This window comes from Bombina bombina, chromosome 3, assembly GCF_027579735.1.
Source record: "Bombina bombina isolate aBomBom1 chromosome 3, aBomBom1.pri, whole genome shotgun sequence".
Lineage (NCBI taxonomy): Eukaryota > Metazoa > Chordata > Amphibia > Anura > Bombinatoridae > Bombina > Bombina bombina.
Genome location: NC_069501.1, coordinates 521611023 through 521634657, shown reverse-complemented (window position 1 = coordinate 521634657; position 23635 = coordinate 521611023). Strand labels below are relative to the sequence as shown.

At 36.4% G+C, this 23635-nt stretch overlaps 1 protein-coding gene across 1 annotated transcript in view; it reads right to left on the bottom strand.

The window, feature by feature from the left end:
• Positions 1-3218: 3218 nt before the first annotated feature.
• C3H3orf85 (chromosome 3 C3orf85 homolog) overlaps positions 3219-23635 on the bottom strand; it is a 41620-nt gene continuing 21203 nt past the window's right edge. Inside the window, exons 3-4 of the mRNA XM_053704754.1 lie at positions 10191-10270; positions 3219-4715 (exon numbers count right to left, since the gene is read on the bottom strand). Of these exons, the coding sequence (XP_053560729.1) occupies positions 4637-4715; positions 10191-10270 (159 nt within the window). The 3' untranslated portion in view covers positions 3219-4636. The remainder of the gene's footprint in view (positions 4716-10190; positions 10271-23635) is intronic.

The following is a 23635-nucleotide window of genomic DNA, read 5'->3' as shown; positions in this document are numbered from 1 at the left end:
ATAATTCTGAGTACTAAAAACGGTGATCTAATATGTAAATGTGAAAAATGTGTAAAAATAGTGTTAATTTTAAAAAATCACATGGAAAAAGATCAGAGACTCTGAAAAAAGTAAAATGAGACAAAACCGGTTTGTCAAAAATGTGAATTAGATAACAGGGTGATATAAGCAAAAATAACGACCAAAATGTGCAGAAAAGTGATCAATGTTGTGCAAAAAAGGTGCTTCTGTGCTTGACTCCTAATAGACAATAGTGTCTGACTCCAATGGATTGCTAACAATTGACAAATCCAATCAATATATCTTTGCAATAATAACACATGAAAACATAAAAAACATATCTAAAAAGCAAATGGCCAATAATAAAAGTCCTAAAATATTGTCCAGTTTAAAGTCCAATATTGTTGGTCCACACTGGTATGGGACTGGAGGGAGAAAAAAACCAAATCAACTTTGGATTGTATCCTGATCCAGAGTCCTAATACTTGCTGGATGAATCTGTGAAAAAACAGAAAGAATACCTCACATAAAGGGCCTCTAGGGTGAAGTTCAAATGGTATCAAACTTACCCCCAAAGCTTTAAAGGTCTGGGAGGCATTCTGCTAAGAAGGGCTGTGTGGGGATTTGAACCTGTGACTCTGTGGTTGCTATTTCTGTTTGCTTACATGTTGAGCCACAGCCAGTTCTTTGGGGGTAAGTTTGATACCATACCATTAAACTGGACAATATTTTAGGACTTTTATTATTGGCCATTTGCTTTTTAGATATGTTTTTTATGTTTTCATGTGTTATTATTGCAAAGATATATTGATTGGATTTGTCAATTGTTAGCAATCCATTGGAGTCAGACACTATTGTCTATTAGGAGTCAAGCACAGAAGCACCTTTTTTGCACAACATTGATCACTTTTCTGCACATTTTGGTCGTTATTTTTGCTTATATCACCCTGTTATCTAATTCACATTTTTGACAAACCGGTTTTGTCTCATTTTACTTTTTTCAGAGTCTCTGATCTTTTTCCATGTGATTTTTTAAAATTAACACTATTTTTACACGTTTTTCACATTTACATATTAGATCACCGTTTTTAGTACTCAGAATTATTTGTATCTTAATATTCTGAAACATAGATCGTAACTGTCTCCTGTTCACGCACATATACGTATATGGTGTGAATTTATATTGACACATACGGTGCATAATAGCATTGACCAGTCGTTGAGTCTGGTTGTTGTGAAGGTCTATAGTTTGGTATAAAAACCTTGTTGTAATTGAGGATACAAATCCTGCCATATATGTTTGCTTATTTTTGCTTATTTTTTGCATATTTTTTGCATGTGATTGATTCTTAAACAAGAAACTGTTGTAACTTAGTAGTACCCTTTGTTTTTTATGAGGTTTTAATTTTATATATTATAATAAATAATCAATTTTAGTACATAACCCACCCTGAGTGTGATCCCTGATTGTACCTAAGCCATAGGCGCTCCTATTTATCTTTCTTAGTTATATACATTTTAGTCCTCATCCTGCTAAACATCAACAATATAGCTGTTACATATAGCTGCACTTGGTGGTTCCCACAAAGACCACCCTAATATTGCATATATTAGTCAGGGATTCGTTATATCACAATGAACATTTTTAGGAGCTTTGAGTATCATCTTTTCAATCTCACTAGTCTCCCTTACATCCTCACGGTTCAAATGTATCCATCCTATCCACTTTGAGACACATATATGTTCCTTATATATGGCTACAATAGCTTATATAATTAATTTTTCATATCTTGCTATATAGTACATTGAATAGTATTATGTAGCAGTGAGATTTATATATTTACATTTCTACAAATAGCAAGTAAAATAATAACTATATAAATGAGAGCCATAATTGAACTGTGTCTTTAAGTTTCAGATATACAAGCATTTAGTAGAGCTTAGTTTGTTTTTAATGGCACTCCCCTAGGGGAGGGGCCACAGTGTATAAATTGCACTCTGGAACTCTCGCTCTGCTTGCAACAAGCTCACTTCTATCCATGACCTCTTTATCTCCCACTCTCTCAATCTTCTGGCTCTCACAGAAACCTGGCTCTCTCCTTCAGACACTGCTTCCGCCGCTGCACTGTCACATGGGGGTCTTCACTTCCGCCACACTCCTTGGTCTGATAATAGACAAGGAGGTGGTGTTGGTATTTTACTTTCCTCTTGTTGTACCTTTCAACAAATGCTGCCCTTCTTTTCCCTCACATTTTCTTAATTCGAAACACACACAATTCGCTTATTCTCTCCCCTCTCTATACGTATTGCAATTGTGTACATGTGTTAAGACTAATTATATCTATGACTACGGTAGTGTGGGCTGAAACCGGTCGGATATATTTTTTTACTAGCTCCCTTTTTTTTAGTCTGTATGCTTGCTACCATACATAATATAGCATTTTTTACTTTTTACCACGCTTTTCCTTGGATTATTTCATACACTCATCAACCTGGACTTGCTAGGATTTATTTTTTCAGTCATATTTGTGGAGTACGGGGACACCATTCCTTTTAGCATGCCCAGGACTCTCAAGGGCTTCAGGTGCTTGTGACGTCATGGCATTAGCTGAAAAGGTGCAGCGCGGAGCGAAAAGTGAAGCAGAGTGTATGGGGAGAGAACCGATTAGAGGGCATGATGATCCACTACGGAGGACACCAGTAAGACACTTCAGAATAATCTCTATGATTAGCACCGAAGCGATACGGTAACTCTGCTTGTTATATAATAATAATAATGATGGATATATAGTAATGCAACATTGAGCTTAGAGAGGTGGGATTTAAATTGGGAGGTGTACCACTGGCTGATAGCCTGAGAGAGCTTCTCATTAACAGCTGACAGCATAGCACGGTCTCCTTTCCACCTATACTGAGTTTGCCACAAGTTCAACAATCAGTTTGTGTTTTACTGTATCAGGGCAAGTGTGCTATAGAGATTGTACCCTATTCACGGTGGATTTTTGGTATATGTTCCTCAACACTTATGTACCTGGATGCGGATGCTTTAAGAGACTCCCTTGTATATATTCTTATGCTATATGCAACGGCTTCCCTGCGTTTTTTCTGATTTTGCACTTTGAGACTTTGTTCCCTTTCTTTTGTGTTCTATATATTGTACTCTATTTCCTTCAAGGAATAACTAAAGGTAGACCAGTAATTACTAAAGCATATTTTACATATTTAATTTCCATTTTATTGTGATTATATTGACTTAAATCGCTGCAGACAGGTATTCATTTTGCTACCTATTCTCATTAAATATAGAGCCTAAAAATATTCAATAAACATAAGAAATGTAAACATTGTCTTTCAAAGCACATACAAACAATGCCTAAAAAAAAAAAAACTGGCATTCTTAAAGGTCAATACTGTATTTGTCAATATTATTGCTTTTTCACTTCTAGTACCCTTTCAATAAAATAATACTTCCATAAACTATTTCTGAAACTATTTCCATCTGAGTTAAAGGAACTGAAACATATTTCTGTAGTAAAAGAAGGCCCTTGTTTAGTTTAAAAGTTTTGGAAAATGTCCCTTGATTGTTGACCACCAGAGCACGCTCTTTTAAGAGTCTATGGGGCAGGCAGTAAGGCATAAAATAACCTGCTACGGGCCCCACACTGAGTGGGGGTATGAGAAGATGCCATGTACATTCTGTATTTAGTTTATGAAAAAGTGTTAATGGTATAAGGAGATGTAATATATAGTATTATTTTTTATATAGGACACATTAAATGTTGGCACAGGGGAGAACCATACAGGGGGCAGGGCATGCAAGGGAAGATGAATAAGGGGGTTGGGCTGAGGGATCTTGCCCAGGCCCCCACAAATGTTAAGTGTAGACCTGACTGTACCTAGAGAAAAAGAAAAAAAGACTTCTGGACTGGACACTGGTGACAATAGCTAGAACCTGACACTGGAGAGGGTGCCCTAGAGCGTGGAAATCTTGATTTTACTCCCTTTAAGGTAAAGTACATACCTTCTATATTTGCAATGCTTTGAATACTTTTCAGTACTATGTTACATTGACTACCCTTTTCAATTCATAATATTTTGTACTAATACTTTAAAGGGACATTCATTTTGCAAAAATGACATATTCTAATTTGTTAAATCGTGTCAGTTTTTGTATTTTTGGCTCTACCATAATATGTCTTAAACCCATGCACGTGGGGTTAAAACATATGTACAGTCACACTCCTGAGCAGGACATAAATGGCCAGACAATCAGTAAACCCGTCAATCAATGCTACAAGGCTTGCAGCTCCTAACAAATTTGAGCTTGTCGTTTTTGTATAAAAATGTCTCTTTAAATTGTTCCTTCTATATTTTAATTAAATAGTCTGATACATTTGAAAAAATGTCACCCCTTTCTCCTCTAGGCTATAAGTCTTTATCTTACAGTTTTGTTTTATCAGCTCAGACATGAACCATTTAATTCTCACATTGAATAAGTATAGCTATTTCCATTGCATGCTATAAATAAACATTGTAATAACAAAATTTATTGCATTTTAACAAGATATAATAGCATTCAGGTCAATCAATTTTACATGTTTAAAAAAGTAATTAATTTCTCTCTGTAGATTGTGATTTAATTATATTTGTTTGCTTCTTCCTTATCATGAAAATCAGACTCCCAAAGCAAGTTAATGTAGTCTCTGACTTGATTCCTATGGAGAAAAATAAATAATTATTGGTTAAGCAGTCTACTAAAATACTAAAAATATTCTACTAAAAATAAATCATATTTATAAAGTGTGTATTTATATATCAGGTCTAAGTTTTTAAGCAAAACAGATGCATCAAAGTAGTGCTGCTTTTGTTGGGGGTTTTTTATTTATTTTTGTAGGCCTTATAAAACCATTAAAGGGACATTAAATTCCATTTGCGTTCTGTAAAAACTGTTCTTGTCCCATCATGCTCCATAGAAAAACCAACACGCAAATTGTGTAATCTTCAAAATGTAGCAAATCAATAGCTTGTTTAGGCAATTTGCAGCATTTTCAAGACCATGGGGCCTATTTAAGAAAGTGCAAATGGACTGTCGGCATTTATCATTGCACCAGCAGTTCTTGTTATATCGCCCCCTGCAGATTCACGGCCAATCGGGTGTCAATTAACCTGATCGTATTGGATCGGGTTGATTTCCGGCAATGTCTGTCCGCCGCCTCAGAGCAGACGGACAGGTTATGGAGCAGCAGTCTTTAGACCGCTGCTTCACAAGTTGTGTTTCTGGCGAGCCTGAAGGCTCGCCAGAAACACGGGGCATCAAGCTCCATATGGAGTTTGATAAATATGCCCCCACATCTTGCTTTCTGGCCTTTCTAGGGAGCGAGCCAAGCATGAGTTTTAAACAAATGCGAGAGGCATTTAACATCCCTTTAAAAACTTCACCAGCTACACCCTTTATCCCTTGTACCAGGAAAGCATAAATCCAGTTAACACTTCTATATACTTGAAGAGAAAGAAATATTGGGTGTGTTAAACTTAGTACATCACCAATGAAAGACACATTTGCCCCCATTCTAATTCAGCAGAAATTACATACAAAAACATTGTATGGAAACTTTAGTAATTCTTTTACTTAGCCATTCCAATACATTAGAAGATTTGGCACTTAATCAGTAAACCTGCTCAAATTACATATTTAGTATAACTGGAATATTTGGTTATACACATAAAAAAAGTCCCTAAGGGCATATTGCAGACCTTTCACGTGTTTTTTGTAAAAGTTTACAAAAACAACCACAGCAAAAGATACACAGCCAAACTAAACGTAAACTATGGCGTCAAGTTTGAAATCCCTGCAAAAAGCCAAAAGTAGCACTTCTCACCGGAATCTAAGAGGTATTATCTGCTACAATCATATTACCTGATAATTACTTTTATTCTTCAGCTTTCCTGTAAAAGCCATAAAAATGTATAAAAAGAAAAAAAAATATCACAGACTACTAAAAAAAAAAACTCACTCGTCAAAAACTAATTTTCTAGTTATGTAAAATAAAGTTGGCAATTTGTTTTAATGGTTCAGCAAAGAAGTATGACAACATTTCAAAAGAAAAGAAACATAGTCACACTTATGAGCTATAATAAATAAAAATAAATAAATTGTATTATACTATAATTTCATTAAAATAAGGTACATCATGAAGGTAACCTTTAAATCTTATGCATTTCAAGCTTATTCACAGTGATTAATCATATTGTATCCTAACCACTACAGCCAAACAATTTAAAAAACACAATAACCAGTTGGATCCTGCTTAATATGATGTCACAAATTAACCTGTGATCACCAAGGAATGTTAAAACTGATCGAATGAAACCCCATTGCATTAAAAACAATAATTTAAACACATTTAGGACTATACATTTGAAAGTGAAAGTAAACTACCACAATAAGAATCTTTCAAAAATGGTAATATGCCACTACATCAAATGTTTAACTCAACGATACTAATGTATTTATAATCCAGATTAAATACATAAACTACCATTTCAATTTACAATGTAATTTATACCAATCCCAATATTGATTCATACAAAAAAGAATGTTTATCTGCATTTTATAAATCCAAAATAATTCCCTCTTTGACAAAACTTTACATTTATTGACCTGCCAAATTTATTAGGTACATAAGAGAAATGAAAACCATTAAACAGTTTCATAGTTATTATTAAACATTCTAGAAGTTTGTCCAACATATTGCATAGAACATGAATTAGATTCCAGCACATAGTAACATAGTTACATAGTAGATGAGGTTGAAAAAAGACCAAAGTCCATCAAGTTCAACCTATAAAAATCTAATATACTCACAAAAAGCTCCAGTTGAGCTTACATTAATCCCACTAAAAGGTGACCCATTTAATAAAAGCAATCATATCCATGAATTTTGTTTCTAGCTAGAAATGTATCTAAACCATTTTTAAATGTATCTAGGGTATTGGCATTTACTACCTCCTTTGGTAATGAGTTCCACATTTTTTTTGCTCTTAGAGTAAAAAAAAAAGTTTTCCCTAGCAGGAGATTAAATCTCCTTTCCTCCAACCTTAAATTGTGACCTCTTGTCACAAACAATTTTCTTGGAATAAACAGAGCTTCTGCCATCTCTGTATATGGGCCTTGAATATATTTATATAAAGTAATCATGTCCCCTCTCAAGCATCTTTTTTCTAGAGAAAACAGACCCAGTTTGGCTACCCTATCCTCATAGTTTAAATTATCCATTCCCCTTATTAGCTTTGTGGCCCTTCTCTGAACTTTTTCTAGTTCTGCAATATCTTTTTTTGCGATCGGCCCCCAGAACTGCACTCCATACTCAAGGTGAGGTCTTACCAGGGATTTATATAGTGACAGAATTATGCTTTCCTCCCTTGAATCAATGACTCTTTTAATACATGCTAGTATCTTATTAGCCTTTGTAGCCACTGCCCTGTATTGTGCACCCATCTTTAGCTTGTTATCTATTACTACTCCCAAATTCCTTTCCTCCTCTGTTTGGCTAACTCTTGTCCCATTTAAATAATACAACAAATTCAATACTACAGTACAGTTGACAAAAAAGTTCACATATCATCATATGTGACCTTTCTACTTTTTTCCCCATTTTAACTAAAATAGGAAAAATTTGTTCAATTGCTTGGTAACACAAATTGCTAATCAACCAATCACATGGCAGCAACTCAATGCATTTAGGCATCTAGACGTGGTGAAGATGCCTTGCTGAAGTTCAAACCGAACATCAGAATGGAGAAAAAAGGGGATTTTAGTGACTTTGAACGTGGCATGGTTGTTGGTGCCAGCCGGACTAGTCTGAGTATTTAAAAAACTGCTGATCTACTGGGATTTTTAAGCACAACCATCTATAGGGTTTACAGAGACTGGTGCGAAAAAGAGAAAATATCCATTGAGCGGTCAGAAGAGGTCAGAGGAAAATGGGCAGACTGGTTCTAGATGAAAGAAAGGTACACAAACAGTAACTCAAATAAACACTGGTTACAACCAAGGTATGCAGAATACCATCTCTGAACGCACAACAAGTCATACTTTGAAGCAGATGGGCTAGAGCAGCAGGTGCCACTCCTGTCAGCTAAGAAAAGTAAACTAAAGGCTACAATTTGTACAGGCTCTCCAAAATTGGACAACAGAAGATTGGAAAAACATTGTCTGGTCTAATGAGTCTCGATTTCAGCTGCTACATTCAGATGGTAGAGTCAGAATATGGCGTAAACAACACAAAAGCATGGATCCATCCTGCCTTGTATCAATGATTTAGGCTGGCGGTGTAATGGTGTGGGGCATATTTATCTTGGCACCCTTTGGGCCCCTTAGTACCAATTGAGCATTGTTTAAACACCATGGCCTACCTGAGTATTGTTGCTGATCATGTCCATTCCTTTATGACTACAGTGTACCCATCTTCTGACAGCTACTTCCAGCAGGATAATGCACCATGTCACAAAGCTCAAATCATCTCAAACTGGTTTCTTGAACATGAACATTAGTTCACTGTACTCGAATGACCTCCACAGTCACCAGATCTCAATCCAATAGAGCATCTTTAGGATGTGGCGGAAAGGGAGATTTGCATCATGGATGTGCAGCTGACAAATCTGCAGCAACTGGGTGATGCTATCATGTCAATATGGACCAAAATCTCTGAGGAATGTTTAAAACACCTTGTTGAATCTATAACACAAAGAATTAAGGCAGTTCTGAAGGCAAAATGGGGTCCAACCCGCTACTAGCAAGGTGTACCTAATAATGTGGCCGGCGAGAGTATATATATCGTTGTTGTTTTGTCTGTCTGAGGACGAGCTGGTCAGGCTCGAAAACGTTCACAATAAAGTGGATCAACAAGTAAGTCCTTTGGAGTGCACTTTCTTCTACCTGTCTATATATATACATACATACATACACACACACACATATATAAATATATAAATATTTATATTTAATTTTGCTAATTGACATACAATTATTAATTTAAATCCATCATAGTAGCTGTTGTTTTACAAAACTTCTATGCGGTTTTCAGCTTTAATAACTTTTTTGTATATGATGCTATCATGTCAATATGGACCAAAATCTCTGAGGAATGTTTCCAACACCTTGTTGAATCTATAACACAAAGAATTAAGGCAGTTCTGAAGGCAAAATGGGGTCCAACCCGCTACTAGCAAGGTGTACCTAATAATGTGGCCGGCGAGAGTATATATATATATATATATATATATATATATATACATACATACATACATACATACATACACACACACACACACACACACACACACACATATATATATATATATATATATATATATATATAAATATTTATATTTAATTTTGCTGATTGACATACAATTATTAATTTAAATCCATCATAGTAGCTGTTGTTTTACAAAACTTCTATGCGGTTTTCAGCTTTAATAACTTTTTTGTATAAATGCCTTAAAATTCCTCTTGGCACAAAAGGGGTAAGCTAATGATTGTTCATATAGCAAACATTTGCATCAGATAGAAGCAAAGCAAATTATAGTATCTGATTCCTTTTTAACAAATGGCATTACATCTACGTACAGTATATCAAATAGAAAGGTTACTTCAGGATAATCTGTGTAACCTTAATACATTTCTTTGCTTTCATTTATGACTTGGCAAATAGATAGATACTATTAGAATATTTCCAAAATTCATGCACACAAACACATATACACACCTTTGTAGATGCATTCACACATAATTAGGCAGACAAGAAATATTTAAGTGTATTTATAAAATCCAGTAAATTACATGGAGTGATTATTTTTTTTGCAACTAGATATAGCATACACCCAATGAATCAAAGTGAAAATTGCATATGAAAGTTCTGAAGGAAAATTAAATAACTGTTAAATATTTTATGCACTTAGCTCATAGGAGCTGATCACTGTAGTAAATTATTTATATTTCCAACAAGGCAAATAATTAAAATGGAATGTGTGGTATTTAAAATAGCAGACTTCACATGGAGCTAGCTTTTAATGTCTGATAATATTTCTGAAATTATCAATCAAATTATCAGTTTTAATTTTTTTTTTAACTCATACAATGCAAGGTTTTCAAAGTGTTGATTGCTTTTAAAACTAGAATTACTTACCCAACAGCAGATGGATGGTATGACACCAAGTCAATGTAATATTGTGCAGTATTTCTGAAAGAGTTCCATGTTCCCCTTGTCTACAATGAAAATGACAGGATATATTATTAAAAACCTTGAGCGTTTGTTTTTGAAGCCGTGGAAAATGTCAAACAGTTGGAAAACAGTGACATCAAAAATAAATCATAAAATATATCATTTTAATCCATTAAATCTAACTGGTATGTAGCTAGAAATATATATATATATATATATATATATATATATGCAGTACATATATAACAATTTATTAATTCATTTAAGGGACAGTATACACCAATTTTCATTTAGCTGCATGTAATAGACACTACTATAAAGAATAATATACACAGATACTGATATAAAATCCAGTCTATAACCTTTTAAAAAGTTACTTAGAAGTTCCCAATTTAACACTGTTAATGAGATTAGCCTGGGACACGTACTGAAAGGGGTCGATAGCAGAACCGCCCCCCTCCCCTGTATATGAAAAAAAACATTGTACAAACAGAAGCAGTCTGAAGGTCTGTATGCATCAGTATTCATCTAAAACTTTGGGGCTAGTTAGGAGACGTAAACAGCACAATGTTATTTAACCCCTTAAGGACCAGCGACGTACCCTGTATGTCGTTGGCCTTTTTTTGGGACTTGATTGTTTTATATCGCGGCCTTGCCACCAGCGTTGAGACTGCTCTATTCCACAAAGCCTGCTGGAGGGAGGTAATTAATAGCGTGTTCTTGCTAGACTTGTGCTATTATGTCCTGAAAAAACCCTTAACGACCAGTGACATATAGGGTACATTGTGGTCATTAACGGGTTAAAATAAGCAAAACTTACACACTTATACAATATTCAAATTTGTTTTTGTCACTTCAAAAAAAATGAAAACTACTGAATGCCAAAGTGAGGTAAAAAAAGCAAATTTCAGACAAAGCCATTAAAGGGACACTGAACCCAAAATTTTTATTTTGTGATTCAGATAGAGCATGAAATTTTAAGCAACTTTCTAATTTACTCCTATTATAAAATTTTCTTTATTCTCTTGATATCTTTATTTGAAATGCAAGAATATAAGTTTAGATACCGGCCCATTTTTGGTGAACAACCTAGGTTGTCCTTGCTGATTGGTGGATAAATTCATCCAACAATCAAAAACTGCTGTCCAGAGTCCTGAACCAAGAAAAAAAGCTTAGATGCCTTTTTTTCAAATAAAGACAGCAAGAGAATGAAGAAACATTGATAATAGGAGTAAATTAGAAAGTTGCTTAAAATTGCATGCTCTATCTGAATCCCGAAAGAAAATATTTGGATTCAGTCACAGTGTCCCTTTAAGCCATTGCAAATGTTACAATAACAGTTCATATAAAATCAAATTTAAACTATGGTTGCACTAAAGGATGAATGCAAAATGTATTTTTAACATGTTCCAATTGCAACCTCCCTTATCTCTTAAAAATCCATTTTAGTTTTAACACATCTTGGATTTTCAAACAGATTTTGTGTTTAATAAGTGCAATACTTAATTCTCTTTTATTGTTTAAAAATATAGATAATCCCTTTATTACCTAATAGGTGATAATCCTGCCCAGAGGGCAGTCTATGTTTAAAACATTACAAATCCCAAAGGTGATATTGCAAAAAATAAAATATGTAAATTACAGAAACAAATAAACAAAGCTATCCAAAATAAAAAAAATAAACCTAAACTAATACCCCTATAAAAATAAAAAATCCTCCCAAAATGAAAATACCCCCTAATCTATCAATAAACTAACAATAGCCCTTAAAAGGGCCTTTTGTAGGGCATTGCCCGAAAGAAATCAGCTCTTTTACATGTAAAAATCACAAAGTAACCCCTAACAGTAAACCGCCCCACCCAACCAACCCCCCAAAATAAAAATAACTAAGTCTAAAACAAACCTAAGCTACCCATTGCCCCTAAAGGGGCACTTGTATAGGCATTGCCCTTAAAATGGCATTTTACTAAAAACCCTAATCTAAAAAAAACACCCCAAAAAATAAAACTAATCTTAAAGGGACATGAAACACAATTTTTTTCTTTCATGATTTAGAAAGAGCATGTCATTTTAAACAACTTTATAATTTACTTCTATTATCTAATTTGCTTCATTCTCTTGATATCACTTGCTGAAAAGCATATCTAGATATGCTCAGTAGCTGCTGATTGGTTGCTGCACATAAAGGCCTTGTGTGATTGGCTCACACATGTACATTGCTATTTCTTCAACAAAGGATATCTAAAGAATTGAGCAAATTAGATAATAGAAGTAAATTGGAATGTTGTTTAAAATTGCATGCCCTATCTGAATCATGAAAGTTTAATTTTGACTAGACTGTCCCTTTAAGACTAAGCCCCAAATAGGTACTCACCGTTCCTGAAGTCTGGCGGTGAAGGTCTTCTTCCAGGCGGCTCCATCATTTTCTATCTTCATCCGGAGCAAAGGTGGCGCAGAGCCGAGGTGCGGAACAGTCTTTCCCGATATGGGGATCCGGAGCGGCGGTCCTAAGGGGTGGTCTTTAGCGGTGGTGATCCTCAGCGACATGGAGGATCCTCTTCATCCGATATCTCTGGTGTACACTGAAAATTGAATGCAAGGTACCGCATTCAATTTGGGGTACCTTGCATTCCTATTGGCTGACATTTTTAAATCAGCCAATAGGATTAGAGCTACTGAAATCCTATTGGCTGTTCAAATCAGCCAATGAGTTTTCAGTAGCTCTCACCCTATTGGCTGATTTCAAGATTTCAGCCAATAAGAATGCTAGGTACCCCAATAAATATGGGATACCTTGCATTTAATCTTCAGTATGGGCGGACGATCGCATGAAAAGGAGCCTCCACACCGCTTTGGACCACTGCCGCTGAGGACCACCACTTAGAACCGCCACTGAGGATCCATGCATCGGGGAAGCCAGCTCCGCGCCGCCTTTGCTCCGGATGAAGATAGAAGATGATGGAGCCGCCTGGAAGAAGACCTTCTCCACCAGACTTCAGGAACGGTGAGTACCTATTTGGGGGTTAGATTTTATTTATTTATTTTTTTGGGGGGGTTATTTTTAAAATTAGGGATTTAATGGGCTTGTAAAAGAGCTGAATGCCCCATACAAATGCCCCTTTAGGGGCAATGGGTAGTTTAGGTTCTTTTAGTGTTAGGTTTCTTTATTTTGGTGGGTGGGGGGTTTTTACTGTTAGGGGGGACTTAGTATTTTTTAAACATAAAAGAGCTGTTTAATTTAGGGCAATGCCCTACAAAAGGCCCTTTTAAGGGCTATTGGTGATTTAGTTTAGATTAGGGGGTGTTTTTATTTGGGGGGGGCTTTTTTATTTTCATATGGATTAGGTTTAATTTTTTTTATTTTGTTTATTTTTTTATTTTTTGTAATCTTAGATTAATTTTTTTGTAATTTACTGTTAGGATTTTTAATTTTAATTGTAATTTAGTAGTAGTTTGGGTTAATTTAGGGGGGGTTTAGGTTAGGGGGCTTAGAAATTAAATTAGTTATTTGCGTTGTGCAGGGTTGGTGGTTTAGGAGTTAATAGATTAATTAGGTTTATTGCAATGTAGGGGGTTTGTGGTTTAGGGGTTAATAGATTAATTAGGTTTATTGCGATGTGGGGGTTTGTCAGTTTAGGGGTTCATAGTATAGTTAGTTAATTGGTGTTGTAGGGTTTGGCGGTTTAAAGGTTAATGTTGTCATTTATTTATTTGGCGTTGTGGGAGGTTGGCTGTTTAAGGGTTAGGTAGTTTGTGTTGTGGGGGTTTGGCGGTTTAAGGGTTAAAAATTTTTGTTAATACTTTGTGAGGGGGGTTAGTTTTTTTTTCTTAATACTTTGTGCGGGCGATTAGTTTTTTTTTTAAATTTCTTATGTGTTTTTTTGCTATTTCGTGCGGACGGTTGCATGCTTTTTTTTTTTATTTTCAAAAGCTTTATTGAAATAATATGAGGTGTTACAACAGAACGTAAGAGATCATAGGATACTACAAAAAAAAAAAATGCACAAATGTAATACATTATAATGCTGAAGCCATACATCAGTTATAGATTAAGTAAAACTCATACAGTTTACAGCTACATGAATCAGTAGTAGTTAAAGTATAAGATCTGGATTCTATAGTTCTGCTAAAAGGATATACACAAGTTTGGCCTTGCAAGCGGGATCTATTATATTTTTTTTAAAGATCAGAAAGACAAGAAGCAAAGCCAAAATCATTTATCATTGAACCTCAATTTCGCCCCTGCTATCTAAATGAGCCTCTCACGGACTCTATGCAAGTAAAGGTATCATGGGGTTTATATGTGGTTAGACCATAAAACGAACAAAGACAAAAAGGATATGAGAAAAAACAAATTAAGGAGATATAAGTGGAAACCAAGTATTGCAAAACATGTATATTAGGGACCCAAACCGAGCCAAATTTTTTTTTTTTTGTGAACATAACATCTCGCATCTCTGCTGGTCTTATCTCGGGGGAGTACCTTCACTTTCTTTATTTTAATTAATTAAATGTATATACAAGTAAGAGAGGAGGTAAATTAAATCTTAAAGTTTGTCTGCAAAGGTGTTTGTGGTAGGCTATTTTTGGCTTGCTATCTACCTTAGTACTTTTTGTTCTTAGACAATGTTAATTCGCTATCCCCTGCTCCGCGGCTCCGGCCGCAAGCCGCAAAGAGAGGACCGCCAACCCAAAGACAATGCATCAACAGGCCATCTCTGCATTTATCTTATTACCACAACAGATTAGCTATCCCCCCAAAAAAACTGACATAGGCAATATATTAACTGAATAACATATGGGACAAACATATGTGCTAAATAAACTATATATCATAAATCAGAGTAAAACCGGTTAACACTACAACTTTGCATAGTTACTGCTTTTTGTATCAATGGCCTTAGAGGTGAGTAATATCGGTATCACCCCCCTGCAATAGCCTGATCATATTGTTCTGCTTCTGGGTTGACCAGTATTTCTCTCTGTAGAAGTCTGTTACACCAGGTCTCCCCGGTCCGGGATCGTATTAGGTTATAGTCATGCTGTGGCACCGAAGGGGGCTTGAGCTGTGTGAGGTAGTACAGTCCATCCGGTTCCAAGAGCCCTCTTCTGCAAACCTCGGCCCCACGAGTACTGTGCGACTTAAAGCCTGCTAGTATAGCAATCCTAGGCATTCTGGGAGCTCCCCTTTTATGCCCCACCGGTGCCAGATTTTAAGCCATGGAAGAGACCTGATAAGATCTCGTGGAGTGTTTCAGCCGGAGCGACACTGTGGCGAAAGCGTGGTGCGCTTTAACTTGTGGAAACCCTTCCATGTGTCCGGCAACATTGTCGGGTGTATCACTGTGGTCCACTACCGATCACGGAGTGGGAGATGGTTCCTCTGGCCTGTTAATTGTAGGTTTAATCAGTGTAGGCTTCTGTGGTAAGTACGATTCTTCTACTGCATACTCATTCCTTATGGCGCCAATTTGAGCGATAAGTTTCGTATCCTCTTCAGGGGCTGTTATCAACATGTCAACGCCAAACAGCTTATTCATCAGAACATCGAATGGGGCTCTCTCCATTAGTTTCTCCATAAGCCTCTCAATATTTGCAAGGTGTAGATCACATTTTATCTGACTCTCTGTAGCATGCAAAGTCGCCATCTTTCAGGGCTGTTTAAGTTTCAGCTATGTATCTACTTGTCCCGTAAAGCGGAAATCTCTTGGTGATTTGCTGAGTGCGAGATTAGAATGATAGTGCCACTGCAAACTTGATGTTGTGCTCGGTTAAGATCTTGTCTGCGATAGAGAGTGAAGAGTTCAGTAAGCCGGTCTCCCTGGCAGCACTGATGACCTGGCTCTTCCCGGGGGGGAGGTGAATGCCTAGTGTTAGGCCGCAGCCTTAGGCCTTATTCTCCAATCTGTAGCCCCAGCGTCATGTAGACAGCAAGAAATATATCTGCTTGGTCACCAGTGACCGCACCATACAGTCTGTAACTTATAAGCTTAAAACTTGCTGTTATGTGACAATAATTGGCGGATTATCGAAATCTCTGCTCAGAGCTCTCAGAGTATGCGTCCTATTCAGAACGCTGCTTGGACACGCCCCCTGCATGCTTTTTTTTAAGGCTTTGTTTGCCTACGCTGCATCCAGGTGGATTCCGAAAATTCCGATGCAGCTTCGCTGCATCCAGGTGGATTATTTTGGCTGCCTCGCGCAGCCAACATTCCTTTGAGGATACGTGCACAACTGGCAACGGACGCATTACAAACGCGGTTATAGTATAGATTCCCCAGTTTTGCATAACCAACAAGGTTATATTAGTATTCTTTTTACCTCTGCACATGAGCCTACCTAGGTTTAGCTTTAAACAAAGAATACCAAGAGATCAAAGAAAATTTGATGATAATAGTAAATTGGAAAGTTGTTTAAAATTGCCCTATCTGAATCATAAAAGTTTAATTTTGACTAGACTCTTTCACTTATTTAACATATATATACCTAGGGAAACTCAAAAATATTAGTACTATTGAGCATTAACATTGCTCCAGTGCAATCAATAGTGCTTCAATTTCTGCGATCATCCAAGGTTATTTTTTTATCACTTGAGCAATAGTCTAGGAGGCGCAGGAGCAGGGGGCACTAAATCCCTTACATAATAGACTTCTATGGGGTGCCCAGCAAAATGAATGCTGAATTTCACTTGAGTGCAAAGCTGAGGTTTTGCTAAGCCGATGCTGCGCAAGTAGTGGAGTCCTTCTTGTTTTTCTGTGCCATACTACTAATAACAATGTTTTACTGTAGGTCTTAAATGTGCTACATTTTGCATCAGTATTTAGAATTGTGCTTAAACGCAACATTTAATTCACCACTTGTAATACGAGAGCAATGAGCACGATAATAGGTTTTCCTGCTCTATCCACTAAAAGTGTCTGCTAAAAAAGTGTCAGCTAAGGTAACATGCTTTGGTTAAAATATTTAATCATTCACTTTCAATAACAGATTGTGTTTTATTTTTTGAGCAAGGTCACACAAAAGATAATACGCTGTTGATTGGGCACCAGTTGTAATCTATACCTTTGTCAGAAAAATATAATAAATGAGTAAATCGCATATCTTTCCATAATGGGGATACTATAAAACACCATGGGGCCTATCTATCAAGTTCCAAATGGAGCTCGATGCCCCGTGTTATTGGCGAGCCTGCAGGCTCGACAGAAACAGCAGTTATGAAGCAGCGGTCACAAAGACCGCTGTTCCATAACCTGTCCCCCTGCTCTGAGCAGGCGGACAGACATCGCCGGAAATCAACCCGATCGAGTACGATTGGGTTGATTGACACCCCCCTGCTGGCGGCACTAGCAGCTGCAATGCTGAATACGGCGGATTCAGCGAGGTCTGGCGGACCTGATCCACACTGTCGGATCAGATCCACCAGACCTTGATAAATAGGGGCCCATAACTGGAAAAGTCAGTCAATTTTAAGACAGATCAGGCTATAATTAACCAATTAGGTTTGGTGTGGTAAGGATCCAACCTTTTAACGGGAATAAACTGAGGGAGTCCCATCTGTGGCAGGGACTAGGCCATTATAAGGCAGACTAAGTAGGGTCCAGCTTGTGAGAATAATTTGATTAGTATGAGAGTCTGTGGTAAGTGTGGCTCTGCTTGTCAGATGGTCTAGGCCAATGCGAATGAGTAATATGTTTAGTGCCAAGCCTGTTATTCATTTTGTATCTTTGAGAATGAGAGGCAATATAAGAGTGAGTTTGTGGGGTGGATGGTCCTAAAAACAGGGTATCCATTTCAGTATGAAAATAAGCAGGCAATGGCAATAGACCTATAAGACCCAGAATCCCACAGATACCATATCCATCTGGTTTCCAGACAAAATATATATTTACCCATTCAAGTACACTTACTCTGCTACTCAAATATGACTTTCTCAAGCTAATATATCAGTGCCTAAACTGATGAGTGACGAGTTTATCCACATTCTAGCATTTAGCACTTTTCAATCATCCAAAGGGATTATCAGTTGAGATCATCTTTTTAAGGTGTTTTTTCATTTATTATATATAAGCAATTTGACTTGCAGAGCCAATTAATATCCTAACAAAATAGAAGATTTTGAGTATTTTAAAAGAGTTTACTGTTAAACAGCGTATGCATCTTACAGTGCTACAAGGGTACATACATCTGCTTCCCTCATTATCATTTCATATTATTCACTTTATTTAAAACAAATTTAAATGAGGACCAAACATTTTTAAGTAAAAAAAATACATTCATTATCAATCAAAGAAAAATCATACACCCTAATTAATTAATTCACAAACTATTGTTAAGTATTCAAATTATATGCAACTTTAGATACATTCCACTTCTAAAAAAAAGTAATACATGAAACTAAACAAAAATAGAAATCTGTATCTGAAAAACTTAATTTTTTTAAAACCTTTTCTAATAAAGTAGAAGCTGAGATATTTTTTATTACTGCAGTAATATATATTTTTAGTTACAAATTAGACTCTATCCAGTGTTTTATAATTTGTTATGGGCTAGATTACAGTTGGAGCACAATGCTCCCATGCGCGTGAGTTGGGGTAAAAATTTGCCTTTTCGTGCGTACCCGAAAACTTTTCATATTACAAGTGGGTGGTTGTAGCAACGAGGTTGTGATCGCATTTTGTGTATTGGTAAACACCCCAAACGCAGACCTCTGGCTTATTAGAAAGAGTTGCATGAGATACCTCAAAAATACATTATAATTTACAGTAACACTCATATTAACACTGTCTGATAGAAATAGTTTTTTAAAAATATTTTACGGATAAGTTATAAGGGCTCAAAGTGAGGAGGTGTTAGAAGAAAAAAAACGGGATGGAAGTGCTTTTACATAGGGATCCTATGTGACACATTTATTAACATAGAAATCTCTTTAAATATATATGTATATGAATATATACATAAATATTTATGTATTTATATGTGTATATATGTATATTCATACATATATACACATATAAACACATAACTATATATATATATATATATATATATATATATATATATATACTGTATATATATATATATATATATATATATATATATATATATATATATATACAGGTAGTGCAGAATTATTAGGCAAGTTGTATTTTTGAGGATTAATTTTATTATTGAACAACAACCATGTTCTCAATGAACCCAAAAAACTCATTAATATCAAAGCTGAATAGTTTTGGAGGTAGTTTTTAGTTTGTTTTTAGTTATAGCTATTTCAGGGGGATATCTGTGTGTGCAGGTGACTATTACTGTGCATAATTATTAGGCAACTTAACAAAAAACAAATATATACCCATTTAAATTATTTATTTTTACCAATGAAACCAATATAACATCTCAACATTCACAAATATACATTTCTGACATTCAAAAACAAAACAAAAAAAATCAGTGACCAATATAGCCACCTTTCTTTGCAAGGACACTCAAAACCCTGCCATCCATGGATTCTGTCAGTGTTTTGATCTGTTCACCATCAACATTGCGTGCAGCAGCAACCACAGCCTCCCAGACACTGTTCAGAGAGGTGTACTGTTTTCCCTCCTTGTAAATCTCACATTTGATGATGGACCACAGGTTCTCAATGGGGTTCAGATCAGGTGAACAAGGAGGCCATGTCATTAGATTTTCTTCTTGTATACCCTTTCTTGCCAGCCACGCTGTGGAGTACTTGGACTCGTGTGATGGAGCATTGTCCTGCATGAAAATCATGTTTTTCTTGAAGGATGCAGACTTCTTCCTGTACCACTGCTTGAAGAAGGTGTCTTCCAGAAACTGGCAGTAGGACTGGGAGTTGAGCTTGACTCCATCCTCAACCCGAAAAGGCCCCACAAGCTCATCTTTGATGATACCAGCCCAAACCAGTACTCCACCTCCACCTTGCTGGCGTCTGAGTCGGACTGGAGCTCTCTGCCCTTTACCAATCCAGCCACGGGCCCATCCATCTGGCCCATCAAGACTCACTCTCATTTCATCAGTCCATAAAACCTTAGAAAAATCAGTCTTGAGATATTTCTTGGCCCAGTCTTGACGTTTCAGCTTGTGTGTCTTGTTCAGTGGTGGTCGTCTTTCAGCCTTTCTTACCTTGGCCATGTCTCCGAGTATTGCACACCTTGTGCTTTTGGGCACTCCAGTGATGGCCAAACTGGTGGCAAGTGGCATCTTGGCAGCTGCACGCTTGACTTTTCTCAGTTCATGGGCAGTTATTTTGCGCCTTGGTTTTTCCACACGCTTCTTGCGACCCTGTTGACTATTTTGAATGAAACGCTTGATTGTTCGATGATCACGCTTCAGAAGCTTTGCAATTTTAAGAGTGCTGCATCCCTCTGCAAGATATCTCACAATTTTTTACTTTTCTGAGCCTGTCAAGTCCTTCTTTTGACCCATTTTGCCAAAGGAAAGGAAATTGCCTAATAATTATGCACACCTGATATAGGGTGTTGATGTCATTAGACCACACCCCTTCTCATTACAGAGATGCACATCACCTAATATGCTTAATTGGTAGTAGGCTTTCGAGCCTATACAGCTTGGAGTAAGACAACATGCATAAAGAGGATGATTTGGTCAAAATACTAATTTGCCTAATAATTCTGCACTCCCTATATATATATATATATATATATATATATATATATATATATATATATATATATATATATATATATATACATATTAACATGTAGTTGCAATAAGGGCTACATGAGCCTGGCTGTTAGACTTTGGGCATGAAAATGAGGCTCCATTAAAGTCTATGAGGAAAACTTAAAGGGACAGTCAAGTCCAAAAAAAACTTTCATGATTCAAATAGAGCATGTAATTTTAAACAACTTTCCAATTTACTGTTATCACCAATTTTGCTTTGTTCTCTTGGTATTCTTAGTTGAAAGCTAAACCTAGGAGGTTCATATTCTAATTCCTTTAGACCTTGAAGGCCACCTCTAATCTGAATGCATTTTGAGAGTTTTTTTTACCACTAGAGGGCGTTAGTTCATGTGTTTCATATAGATAACATTGAGCTCATGCACATGAAGTTACCTAGGAGTGAGAACTGATAGGCTAAAGTGCAAGTCTGTCAAAAGAACTGAAATAAGGGGGCAGTTTGCAGAGGCTTATGCAAGGTAATTATAGAGGTAAAATGTGTATTATTATAACTGTGCTGGTTATGCAAAACTGGGGAATGGGTAAAAAAGGGATTATCTATCTTTTTAAACAACAACAATTCTGGTGTTGACCGACCCTTTAAACCTCTTTTGAGCGTATGGATGCAATCGCGGAGTGATATTTGTCCTTCCCAACTGTAATCTAGTTAGTGTTCCTAAGCGCGCACAGAAATAACAAAACTGAGCACAGAGTACGGGTTCACTCGTAATCTAACCCTTTAACAGTAAATGTGTTTTTATAAAATAAGTAATTTGATCTCTCCTGGTTCCTGCTCAACATTTTAATACTACCCAGGGGCTACTGTTTTGGGTCACTGAGATAACTAACAGAGTGGGCTTCTGTCTTCTTTCTACCTCATATATAATGTAAAATAACGTACATTTCTCATCTGTTCTTGCATTTAGACTGGGGGGAAAAAAATAAACAAGCTATTTAGCAATAATATCCTCTTCTTAAAACATGTTGCTTTTAATATTTTAAGAAAATATTTAATTATATAATATATTTTAAAAAAAACTTGTGATAGATAATAATGTTACTGGTCCTCTTCCATATCCAATAATTATAACAAATAAATGAATGGAAATTGATGCTTTCATTGGATTATCTAGCTACATATATTGATGAAACATGGAATGTTTATGTTGGTGACTGAATAGTGTTTATTTATGAGTAAATACATTTGACCTTTCAAAAAATAGAAAATTATTCATGGTCTATGGTGTCAATGTGAGGCACTGGAAATACTAACAAATTTACTTGAACAGTGATCATATGTTGTGTGTGTGTATGGGTATTTGGTGTGTATGAAATGCAAAAGAAGTCATGTAAGGTGAGACAACAAAATGTGTAGTTGTCGTAGATGTAGGTGAAGTTGCGGAACCACAAAAAAATGTGGACAGAGCCTATTAAGGGCCAGATTACAAGTGGAGCACTAAATTATTGCATATACCGCAAAAGGGCAAATTAACCAGCCATTACAAGTGCCTGGTGATTGCTACCGCAAGCTCAGAAAATGAATCAGAGATCCAATCTCTGATTAAGTTTCTAAAAGTGCCCCAAATGCCCTCAAAATAGTTTTTTTTTACTTTTTTTTAAAAAATGCTGATAGGCTAGGCAGTTTGTGTGTTCTAAAGTTGGTGGGAGTGGGTGGGGTGTATATACACATATTAACACATGAATATATATATAGTTATATACATATATATTTACTAACTGCCGCCCATCACAGCTCTACTTACCACCTTCGCTGCTTGAGGTTCTGATGCCATCTGTGATGGCGCATCAGAACGAGGCTCCCATTGATTCCTATGGAAGCGCACACTTGTGAGTGCAATGCTTCCCAGCAATTGTTCGCATTGCTATTAACTTGTAATACCGTGCGCTGGTATTACAAAGTGGAGCGCAACTATTGCTTTAGCTAAAGCAATATTTTGCGCTCCACTTATAGGGGTCTATTTATGAAGCAGCGGAAGCTGCTTCCGACCCTGTCCACTTTAGTTCCGACTGAAGCGGAAGTTAAGAAGCAGCGGTCCTAAGACCGCTGCTCCTTAACTTATCCGCCACCTCTGAGGTGGCGGACAGCAATCAGCTTGATTGAATACGATCAGGTTGATTGACACCCCCTGCTAGCAGCCGATTGTCCACGAATCTGCAGGGGGCAGTATTGCACCAGCAGTTCACAAGAACTGCTGGTGCAATGATAAATGCCGACAGTGTATGCTGTCGGTATTTATCGATGTGCGGCGGACATGATTCGCTATAGCAGATCATGTCTGTCCGTACCTACATAAATAGACCCCATAATCTAGAGTGAATAATAAACTAATGGCTTTTGTAAATAGCAGTATCTCTCAGGAATGATAAACATAATTTCATCCTGCTGGACCCTATCAGTAAGCAAGATTTGCTGGAAAATCATCTGGGTAATCAAAACAAACTACTAAATCCATAGCATAATCTCTGAGAACTAATGGAGATAATAAATAGACAATTATTGCTTGAAAATAGTCTGTCATACAATTCCTTTTATTTTCTATTTCTTGCTGCATTTCCATTTCTCTGGAACTTGTATACAGAACCTCTCCCCTTCTTACCGCTGGGGGTAGAAATTGGCTCAAATTAGGCTTTATAATTTATGACATCAATGAATAAAAGAATTGAAAAGCTTTTTCAGGAATTATTTAAATACT